The 11,971-nt window shown below is 30.0% G+C and overlaps 2 protein-coding genes across 2 annotated transcripts; both read right to left on the minus strand.

Annotated features, from left to right (window-relative positions):
- Positions 1-5,536: 5,536 nt before the first annotated feature.
- Positions 5,537-7,347, minus strand: LOC9323178 (cyclin-B1-2). Its single transcript, XM_002888536.2, has 4 exons — positions 7,145-7,347; positions 6,738-6,838; positions 6,189-6,286; positions 5,537-5,825 (listed from the first exon to the last, which is right to left on the minus strand). Exons 1-4 carry the CDS (start codon positions 7,268-7,270, stop codon positions 5,725-5,727), a joined length of 426 nt encoding a protein of 141 aa, XP_002888582.1. The 5' UTR covers positions 7,271-7,347; the 3' UTR covers positions 5,537-5,724.
- Positions 7,348-9,239: 1,892 nt separating this feature from the next.
- Positions 9,240-11,733, minus strand: LOC9324646 (transcription factor TCP1). The gene is made up of 2 exons (XM_002888537.2): positions 10,602-11,733; positions 9,240-10,513 (listed from the first exon to the last, which is right to left on the minus strand). Exons 1-2 carry the CDS (start codon positions 11,623-11,625, stop codon positions 10,503-10,505), a joined length of 1,035 nt encoding a protein of 344 aa, XP_002888583.1. The 5' UTR covers positions 11,626-11,733; the 3' UTR covers positions 9,240-10,502.
- Positions 11,734-11,971: the final 238 nt, after the last annotated feature.

The raw sequence follows: 11,971 nt of genomic DNA on the forward strand, positions 1-11,971 counted from the left end.
AAAGGACAGGTACAATTTATAATATACCAGATAAGGATCCGTCCGATGGACGGGTTTAATTTTTTTAAAATTAAAATCAAATTTAACAAAAAAAATATTAAACAACATTGTAAGTGAAATTTTCTTTCAAAAGTAAAAGAAATATTTATTTTTTTATTGTTGCATTGTTTCTTTAACCATTAAAATTATGAATTCAAAATTATTTTAAATGAAAGATATATCACATAGCAATAACTCATAGTATGAAGAACTAAAATTAACTTATATGAAAAACTAAAATTAAAAACATTCATCATAAAGTTGGCGAATGAAACCAAAGTAGTTTTTAGTTAGACACATTAAAAACATAGAGATGATAAATCGACTAAACCTCTTAGCTTTCCAAGCTAACGTTGCGGGTTCGATTTCTATATACTCAATTGCAATAATTTTATGATCAATCAATAAAAATTTATAAATTCAAAAAATTATAAGCCCGATGATATATGAATCTTATATAATTCAAATGTGAACATAGAAATTTAAATAAAAATTTTTGAAATAGAATATTAAATTCAAAATTTCAAAAACAAAGAAGAAGCATATATCGTTCTTACATATTTAAGAATATCAAATAAACAATATAAAACTTTACTTAAAATCAGCACATATTTCTAATTAGAAAATAACATTGATATAAATAATAGACATTTGTAATTTAAATCATGACACATGTCGCTATCTAAAATCATTAGAACTATGATATATTATAAATCTTATATAATTTTAACTGAACGTAGAAACTAAAATAAATAATTTAAAGATACAACAGTTAAAACTAAAATTTAAAAAATTATAAACACGATGATATATGAATCTTTGATAATTTAAATATGAAAAGAGAAATTGAAATAAACAATCTAACAATAGTGCAATCATTATTGATCTCTCATATTTCTATTTGAAAAAATAAACTCAAATAAATAATATAAGGATTAGTTTAATTAAATCATCACATATTTCTAATTGGAAAGGAAATTGAGATAAATAATATCAAATTTTAAATTTAATCTCGACACATGATAAAATCTTTGACTGATAACGGTTTATGATAGTATTAATTACTAACTTTGGGAAACAAAAATATATCATATTAGTTATATAATAGAGAAATTGTTAAAAATGCCCCTTTTTCAATACCCCTTTTAAAAAATGCCCCCTTTGAGAGTCCATTTTTAAGTTTGCCCTCTCTTAATTTTTAATGACCATTTTACCCTTATTTGAAACAAAATTAGGTCCACAAAATACAAAATATTTTTTGGCGAGAAAAGTGATCCCGCAATTTTCCCGCCAAAACACTTGTAAAAACTTTAAAATACCTTGTAAAATTTTCCCGTAAAAAATTTTCTCGCCAAAAAATTTTCCCGCCAAAAAATTATTTTTTGCGGGAAAAGTGATCACGCAATTTTTTTGGCAAAATTTTTTTGGCGGAAAAAATTTACAAAGTATTTTAAAGGTTTTACAGAGTATTTACAAGTGTTTTGTAAGGTTTTACAATGTATTTTAAAAGGTTTTACAAGGCACTTATAAGGTTTTATAAAGTATTTATAACTTGTAAAACCTTATAAAACACTTGTAAAACCTTATAAAATAGCTTGTAAAATCTTATAATATCTTATAAAAACCTTATAAATACGTTGTAAAACCTTTTAAAATATATTGTAAAATCTTATAAATACCCTGTAAAAAAACTTTAAAATACCTTGTAAATTTTTGCCGTCAAAAAATTTCCCGCCAAAAATTTAACGCCAAAAAAATTGCGGAATCACTTTTCCCGCAAAAAAAATTTTTTGGCAGGAAAAATTTTTACGAGAAAATTTTACAAGGTATTTTAAAGGTTTTACAAGTTTTTACAAAATCAAATTTGTAATTTTGATGTGTGCACATTCTCATGTTTTCCTTATATATTTGTGATATCTTTTATTAAAAGAAGGGTAATTTAGTCATTTTGTATATAAAAATGGTATTTTTAAAAATGGACAGCCAAATGGGACATTTTTGAAAAGGGGTATTGAAAATGAGGCATTTTTGTGAGTCTCCCATAATAACATATGTTTCCTTTTTAATAAATTTGCCTGGTTTTTTTGTTTAATTGAAACGTATAATTTACTTATTATTATCTTTTGATATTTTAATAGAAATATCAATTATTTACAATTATCCTTATAATTATCTTTTAGGTGTTTAAAATTATTTAATATTATAAATACTCACAATTATCTTTTTTTTTATCTTAAAAAAGAAATTTTTGTTTTACCCGTGTCAGAATCTAAGATCGATAGATTTGTTACGTGTCACGATCTTATGAGTTACTAAAAAACCATACTTTATATAATAAGATGTTTATAAAAGAACATGTACATTTTGGCAAATGGATAATATGAAGAAAAAGGAATAAAGTAACTAAAAGAAAAAAGAAAGCCAAGGTGGCTAAGAGCTGTGCATATGGCTGCTGTAGTGTTTGGATGCAAACATATGTTCTGTCTCCATGTGGCTCCCATCATTGTGCTCTTAACTCTGTCTTGTTTTTTTTTTTCAGATTAATTTTTGGCTTCCTAGTATTAATGATAGTATTTTAAAAGAATATTTGCAGTAGTAGACACAAAAGACATTTAATTAAGAAAATGGTATTGTTTTAATTTTATATCCAAAAAAAACACAATACATTTAGTTTAGATGGTTTTATTTCTTATCTTTTAATTATTGCAAGATATTTGAATATCTTATGTAATATTTTTAGTAGAAATTTAATCTATCAAGTTAATGTTATGGTTTTACTATTATTCTTTATTTATTACGGAATGCATAATTTTTGGTATCATTTTTATACGAAAATCTTGGATATATATCGGTACATACACGTATTAATAATTATTTAAATATGAAATATTATCATTTAGCTTGTTATGTATTGGTATAGCCTAAATATTATCTATGGATATATATATCGGTATAGCCTGTAAATCTTGCAGCAGATTGACATGTTCAGCTAGTTTGGATTTCATTTTTTTAAATAATAATTTTTTCAATCACACATACTATATTAGATAACTGATACGGTAATCCAAGCATATGGAAGTCTTATTTGCGGAAACCATACGTCTAAGACACCTATTCTGGCATCTCTCCTTCGAATTCCTCTTAATTACTATTTGCTCTGTTTCACAAAGAGTGTCGTTTTAAGGTTTTAATCTCGTTTCATAAAGAGTATCGTTTTGTGTTTTCAATGCAGTTTTAAAAACTAATTCTCTTTTTTAAACTCACTATTTCAGCTTATTAATTAGAGAGATGGTATTATTTAATGTATTAATAACGGGTAGAAATGAAATTTGTTTACTTTTCTTAATTTGTGTGAAAAATGCTATAATGACACTCTTTGTGAAACAGAGGGAGTATCATTGTGTTTTAAAAGTATAAAAATATTACTTATAATGCTTTTTATATTTAATAAAATAATACTGATTCAGTAGAATATAGTTAATTTCCAATAAATAAAAATTACTTAACTAAGTGAATTTTAAAATTGTACATTTTTTTTTTGCTAAATGAGTAATTATCATATAGAATGAAAATAGTTTAGGATTTACATTGTTGGGTTACCTAGAGACTTAGTTCCTTGGCAAAAATTGTACATCTTTTTAATAACTAATATTTATTTAGTTTAATTAAAGTATCATGTTTATGGATCGGTCTATTACTTGTGTGGATTCAACCTTTTGTATTGGACTAGCAAAAAATTTAGCTTTCTGGACATTTATAATTATAACCCTAATCCGTTCCAGTGCCGGCTCAAATAGGGGACGAGCGGTGCGACGGCCAGGGGTCCAGTTCCGTGTTCCAATAATTAAGGGGCCCATTTTAATTTTTTTTTTATAAAAGTATTAAAATTTTAAATTACAACATAAAAATAAAATTTAGAAGGGCCCATAAATTTTTTTATTATTGTTTTTAGTTTTAATAATTAACTTTTTAATAAAAATATCATACAATTTTTTTATATAACACAAAGAACACAAAAAAAAAAAATTCTAAGGGCCTAAAATTTTTTATCCTAAGGCCTATAATACTGTTGAGCCGGCACTGATCCGTTCCATGACAAAATGACTAGTCTAAAATGCCGGTTTATTGTCCTAATTGGCACATCTACGTTTAACAAAGAAAAACACTTTTCAAACTCTATTTCCTTCGGTTAATTATATGGATCGTAAATAATGTAAAATATCTCTAGAAATTTCATTCTGCTGGTGTAACAAAGAAAGTAATTCAACGGGTTAATTTGATGTTGCTAATCCACAAACTTGAAAATTTTGATAAAGTGGATCGTTGGCTGCCGCCGTCTTTCTACCATATTAATTAGACTCGCAGCTCCAATTACATTTAATAATAATTATACACATCTTAAGAAAATTTTGCAATAGATATAACACTTGATGATCATTTTATGTCTAGATTCTAGAAGATGACCACAACAAACGTAAACAAAAGTGATATGCATAATCTTGAGCATTTTTACATATTTTTCGATGAATTCCAACGGATTTACAAATAGTTTTTAAAATAACATATAACTTTATGTTTTTTTTTATTAGAAAGAAAGACAGATGAAATGAATGATGGAACAGAAAAAAGAGGTTCAATTTTGGTGACAGAAATTAATAAAAGAATAATGATAAGAAGAAGTGATGAAGGAGTAATGGAGTGTTAGTGGGCCTACGTGAGAAGAACGTTATAGGGAGGGCCTCCCAATATGCAAATCGTGTTTGTGACCGTTGCTAATATTCTTTTCTTTTTTATTTAAAGAATAATGTTTTTCGTTGGGAATCAATTTTTATATATATATAGAAAAAGATGTAAGCAAAAAGCATCTTTGAAATGAGAAATTAATAAATCAAATATTGGGCGTGACTGGGATTCCAATCTGTCAGCTGAAGAAACATGTTTCCTTGTCTTTTCCTCTAAGAAATCAATCACCTGTTGAGTTTAGAAGAATTTTCCTCCAAGTTATTCCCGTAAAAGTATAGTCGTTGTTGTCAAACTCACTCCAAATGGTAAATATGAGAAAATATTTTAATGTAACATAAAAGTTAGTTGAATGTATTTTCATTTCAATCGTTTTTTTTTTAGACATATACTCAAAACAAATTAAAAAATATTGTTTTCATTATTCTTGATTTCTTCCGTTCCGTTCTTTTTAATTCCTCTAGATTCCTCTCAACTTCATAGATTTACTTAAGGAACTAAATGGTAAGCATGAGAAAAATTAGTGGAATAAACACAAATGTAACGAAAGTGAATGAAACAAAGATGATACAAGAATAACTTCGCTACACCAAATTCCATTTGGATATAGTAGAAGAAGAGAAAGATGTTCATAATTTAGTTTTTCTTTTCAAGCGGGATCGGTGTATCGCAGCCATAAGTTTTACTACTTTGTAAAATCCATAATTTGTTAACCAGTATGAAGAGTAAGACCGACGAAACTTGTTAAGACGGATGATACGTGAAAGGTTAATTGATCTATAGTTTCGAAAACTATAATTTGATTGTTCATTCATAGTTATCTCATCTGATTTCAAACTTAAGAGAGAATATAAGTCTACGGTTGAAATAAGTTCATACACGATCTCACTCGAGTGTTCAAAAGGTAAAGACATAACAACCAATTAAACCACCCATGAGGGAGCCTTACATGAAACTTGGGTAAACCGGTCCCTTTGAGATGCCAAGACGAACTTCCATCCCGTGGTGGAAGTCTACCGGCTTGAATGTCTCGGAATCACGAGGATCTGCAAGGGATAAAGATACTAGATTCAGATAACCGATATCCAATTTTAAACGAACAACACGTTTACACCCCTATCAATTTAATCTGACTAATTGTTGTCAACAACAGCATACTTGCTCTAAAAAGCTTAGAGCTATAAAAAAGGAACTATAGAAATACTAACAAGATGATGATTTGAGGAAAATTAAGCATTGCAAAAGACTTGATCTATTGCTTCTTGCGAGCATCAAAGAAACTAAAGTGTGAATTTTCATCAAATAGTTTGCTGCTAGTGCATATTGATATACCATCAAATTGGTGTCCACTGATCTAAAGAAGTGAATATAGCATTGAGACACTTGCAATTGGAGTAAAGGACATTTACCATTCAAGTAATCCTCAAAACCAAAGTCATCCACAGCTCCTGTGTAGACTTCTAAACCGAGCATTGACGACGGAATTGGTCCAGGAGGTCTCTGAAACCTAAATACCAGAGAAAAAGGATAAATTCAGAACTATGCAACTTATTTTTCAGAGTGCTATTAACAACCAGCAGATATGCAGCAAACAGTTTAGACCCTAAGCTCCATGATGCACACATACATAGTTTTAAGTTTCAATCAAGCACAAACAATGAACTTAAATACTAGCAAACACATAGTTACCTCTGATGCACACAATCATCATACTGCGAATGAAAACATAAATAAACGGGACCTATAACTGTGTGCATACTCAAACATTAAACATAAATAAACACTAGCTTTCCCATGCGTTGATTCGAACATAATTCACGTACAGACCAGTAATTTACGATATTACAAGTTATGAACAGAAATCTGATGATCTTAGCAGTGTTCCGGTACCAATAAGTATTAGAAGATTCCGTGAAACTAAGTTACAGTATTAGAATTACAACAAGATCGAAGCATACCGTGAGAGAATTTGCCTATCCATATCCATCTTCAACGGAAGTGCAGTCCCGTAGGCATGCGCAATGACCGTCCTCTTCAACTCCTCTTTCGATTTCTTTTCCTGAAACCGAAAAAAAAACAAAGGTAACTGATGAATCAACATAGATTCAAGATCTACAGAGTAAGAACAAAACCCTAAAATTAAGCCAATATAGAACCCTAGTAAGATTGAAACACCAATTTCTACTCAAGAAATTCAAATTTAACCCAAAAATTAGCGAATTTCAAAATAAAGTAATCAACTAATTAAGCGATAGAAGAGATTAAGGATCCTAATCAAACGCACTTAAGTTCCTTTCTTAAGCTAACAGAATCAATTTCAAACTAAGAAACAAAGAAAAAAACAAATCGAGGAGGATGGTTTTACAGATTCGTAAGAGGATTCGAGTGGGTGAGATCCGATGATGTCGCTTTTAACGCCGTGGAGACCAAATCGGAGAGCGTCATTCTTCACACCACCGATCTCATGCGCTATTTTCTTCTGAGACTCCATTGTTCTACTTCTTCTTCTCTTTGTCCTTGTGTGTTTTCGCTTGTTCTTGTAGCTTCCTCTGCGACTTTCGGGACAAGCAAAGCAAGAAGAGACGAAGTGTAATAATGGGCTTACATAAGTAACCCCCAAATTTAAGGCCCATTAAGATTGTATTTGGGCCCAGATGAATTTGTTAAATTGTCTAATTAAATTTTCAAATTTATATAAAAGCAATGTTTTTTTTTGGTTGGTCATAATTTTATTATATTCAAAGATTAATAATTATGAATTTTTTGAAGTTAGAAAATGACTGTAATGTGAATTTTCATATTTTAAAACTGAAAAGAGAAAATTATTTTCAAGGTGTTCTTTTTTTTTTTTTCCCACTAAGGTGTTCATTCTTTTATTTTTTTTAAAGATTTGCTGTAAATATTTTTCTTTAATTTATATCTAATAACTAATTTTGTAAATCAGTAAATTTATGGTAAGCAACGACACCCTTAAAGATTGGATGCAGTGAAGTTTCAGTCAAAGACTAAGAAATAATTAAAGAAATGGTACTACAAAAGTATGTTGAAAAGATGTTATGTGAATATTAAAATTAGCTATTTCGGCGAGTTAATTTCATAGGATCTGACAAATGAATTTTTTTATAATAAATTTACTATCACTTTGCAACAAAATCTTTGAAGGTAATCACTTTCCAGTCATTTTGTTAATTAAATATTGTAGATTATTCATAGGTACTTAACTAATCCAACGACCTAGGCAAAGTCTAGATATTAATGTCAGTACACGCTCTTAAGAAACAACAAAAAATGAAATGAAACAAATAAATATGATGTAAAAGTTCGAGACTGCCAAAAATTTAATATTCTCAATCGAGGTGGTCACTAAAACAAACTTAAATCGAACGTTATTTGACTCGAACATTATCGGAAAAATATGTTTTTTCCTAATGAACTAACAGTCACTTTTAGCAAGCTTAATGTTGCATTGAGCTTATTCACATAAATTACTTTGTTCACATGACTTAACATGAAGTAAAACTAGTGTCGCCTTACATATATATGTACTTTGTACATTCACGATACACAATTTTTGACAAAGAGACTTTCTGTTTCACACCATATTCCAACAGTTTGTTAATAAAAACTGTTATTTTATGAGTTTTTCAATCATGTTTAATTTATTCGTTTCACTATCAATTGTTTTCAACTAAAGTATGGTTAAAATTAGTTTTGTCATATTTTTCAAACATGTTAATGCAATTTTTGATTTTTATAGTTTATGATTTCCTTGGTTATTTCCTCATTTTATGAGATTAGGAATTTACAGGGAAATTTGTTTTTCACATAAAACAGCTTAAAAAAAAAACTACATATGGATATATAAAGCTTTTAACACCATACTTGTAAGTACTGAATCTTACCATTTCCGTATGTGTGGTTCAAACTTAGTGAAAGCTAAAGTCCCTATTGAGATTGGATTCCTTCCAAAGTTAAATTCACATTGTTCATCATTATCTTGACTTCTCCAACTTGAATGCTCAACCTTATAATTAATTAGTCTAATTTTCTGTGCTTTGACCTTAACCATTGGTATGATAATCTAATGAAAACTGTCAAGCTATTTTAGGCATATTCTGTAGCATTCTTGTAGTTAAATTTAAAAATGATTAGTAAAAATAGAATTAGTCAAATCTTGTACCACTCTCTTAACACAGTGTCCCCAACTACTAAAAACAGTTTTTAAAAAGTGAGATATCTTGATCTTAAACACGTTTTGGTCAGATTCCGGCTAATTTCTAAATTAAATTAAGACTCTAAAATCTTATATTGGTGGATATTAAGTTTCATAAGCGAATTCATTTGCTAATCTCCTTTATATATAGATTTATTTTGGGTCAGATAGGAACAACTATATATACGGTTTTTTTGGCAAAAAAAAAAAACTATATATACGGGTTTTATTGATCGTTCTTGTCAGCGTGTTTGGAGTTTGGACTATCATAGCTATTCAGTTTTGAGGATTTCTAATTCAAAACAAATTGGTAGTGACTGAATTGATCCATGTATCTGATTTACTATATAAGTGAATAGTACGTAATATATAAGCTACTATACTTATATCATTTCAAAGCATTGAGTTTTCTCTTGTTGACTATTAAAATCAAATTAAAATGTGTTGACATCTCTAGCTAGTCAAAGGAGTTTAACCTAAGAAGCCTTAAACAAATCTTACTCGAAAATGTAAGTAGCAATCATCTTTTCCAAAAACCCAAACTTCAAAACCCAAAAAACCCAACTAACATTTGGCTTCAAAAATCATCATTGCAAAATATCCTCCGTGTAAGAGGATATATACACAAATATATATGTATTTATATCTTATAGCCAATAATACGAAAGTAGGATATATATTCTCCTCATACCTGGATGGCCAAATCACAACCAAAGACTCAAATAGACATAACCTCCACGTTCTACGTACACACTAATTCTCAGTTTAATTCACTTCAATTTGCAATGTAAATTAATCAAACATTACTCAAAAAAAAAAAAGTACTAATTAACTAACCTATACATGTTTTATAGACAATAATATAAAAGGTAAAAAGATCCATCCTCCTCATATTTGGATGGCCAAATCAAAACCGAAGACTCAAATAGACACACCAAGACAGGGATGTCTCCACAGTACATAGACTAAAGCTCAGTTTCACTTCAATTTGCAAAGTACTATATCATACAATACACGTGTGTACATTTATACATGATCCTCAACATTTATCATCATGATCATGCATATTTGTTTTAATATGAAATTTAGGGTTTGAGGTACACATTCTAATATGGATCAGCTCTATCTTAAACATCAAACAAAATATGGCTTACTCTGAAAGATTCTTGTGTGTATTGTGCATACTCAAAGTATGAATCTTGGATTGGACTAGGATCACCACATATATAAATCATGTCCCATCATTTATTCATCTTCAAAATACTTTACAGGTTACAAACTTACAATACCATATGAAAATTGTAGCTAATTAAGACATTTAAAGGTACACACATTGAATCTTTTAAAAAAGAAATTTTTATCAATGGCACAAAAGATCAAGCAACATAAATATGCTAAAAAGAACACATATAACTACAGATTTAGTATACATTCAAGAGGAGTAAAGGATGGCTTACATGTTTTAATTTGATGCCTAGTCAGCCGCCTAGTCCTTCGAAAATACTAAGATTTATGGGAACCCTGCCAAAAAAAGAAAAAAAAAATCAAGAGAAAGAAACATATATCATCGAATGCAAAGACATACATAATTTAGACTATCCAAATGTACCTCTAGGGAAATTCGTGTCGGTGACTGCACAAAAGCTTTGGTCAACAAAAGGGTTTTGATCATAGTTATAATCCAAAATTTGAGGCAGATCAATGGCATTGTAGTTGCTGGTAGAACCTTGATCTATCAACATAAATGTCCCGTTACATTGATTGTAACTTTCACCCATATTCGCCGGTAGATTGAACCTTCTCGTGGTTAAGATAGATTCTTGAATATCAAACTCTTCGATTGCTTCATTGTAGAAAGAATGTGTCATGCCTTCTCCTTCATTAAAGATTATAGACCTATTGAATGGGTCCATGATTTCAGATTGTGTGATATCTGAGACGGTTTCCGGATGGTCATAGGCCATCTCCTTTGCTTTTCCTCTAGCTTTGGCTCTTGATCCCTCTGATGACATGTTGCTCACTTCACTCTTCTTCTTTCTCTTCTCTGCCTTCTTGACCTCACATACCAGTTTTTCTCCGCAGGAATCGGGGCTTGAACCATACAAAAAACTCTTATCGCCATCTTCCTCCTCCTCCTCCTCTTCTTCCACATCGCCTCCATTGTTTCCAAAATCTTCATCATCATTGTTGAGATTTTTTTCTTGTACGACCTCTTTGATGGCTTTTCTTGATTTATTGAGCAGCCATTCTAACGTTTTACTGGCTTTATCAAACCCCAACATATCCTGAAGATCGAAGAATTGGCGAGCAATCCCAATAGAAAGCCTAACCCTCCTGTCTCTAAGCCCTTGTGCCGTGTGAATCTTGCTATGTCGGTCCTTCTTCACCACCTTCTTGATTTCCTTGGACACCTCAGGAAACTCAAAGCCTTGATGATTCACAACATTGTTTGAGTTAAACGCCATGTAATCGATCAGAGATTCAGGAACTGCTGATACCATATGGCCCGGAGATGCTTTTAACTGATGGTTGTATGGATTATGAATGATGTCTTGATGGCCAGAGAGTGAAGAAAGGTAAAGAGAGAGAGGGTACGCTCCATTGTTATTACCATCATTGTTGGAAGAAGACATCACCGAACTTAAGAAGCTTCAAGAACCAAGAACCAAGAATCAAGAATCAAGAATAAAAAATATGCCTTTTTTTAAGAAACAAAAACCAAAACTTTCACATCATCAAAAAGAGAGAATCTAGTAGAAAAAGAGAGAGAGAGTGTAAGCCTCACACCAAGCAAAAGAAAAAAAAAAGCTATGAGATATTAATATTAACGGTGAATCCAGAAGAGAGATGTGTAACAAGAAAATGGTTAAGTGTACAGTAATGAAGACATGATTTTGTGTCTGTAATTGAAGATCTGCTCGCAAAAGATGATTTTGGGTCTGATTTAGACAAATCTTTTCTTCTCCTTCCTCACTCAAT

This window comes from Arabidopsis lyrata (assembly GCF_000004255.2).
Source record: "Arabidopsis lyrata subsp. lyrata unplaced genomic scaffold ARALYscaffold_2, whole genome shotgun sequence".
Taxonomy (NCBI): Eukaryota; Viridiplantae; Streptophyta; class Magnoliopsida; order Brassicales; family Brassicaceae; genus Arabidopsis; species Arabidopsis lyrata.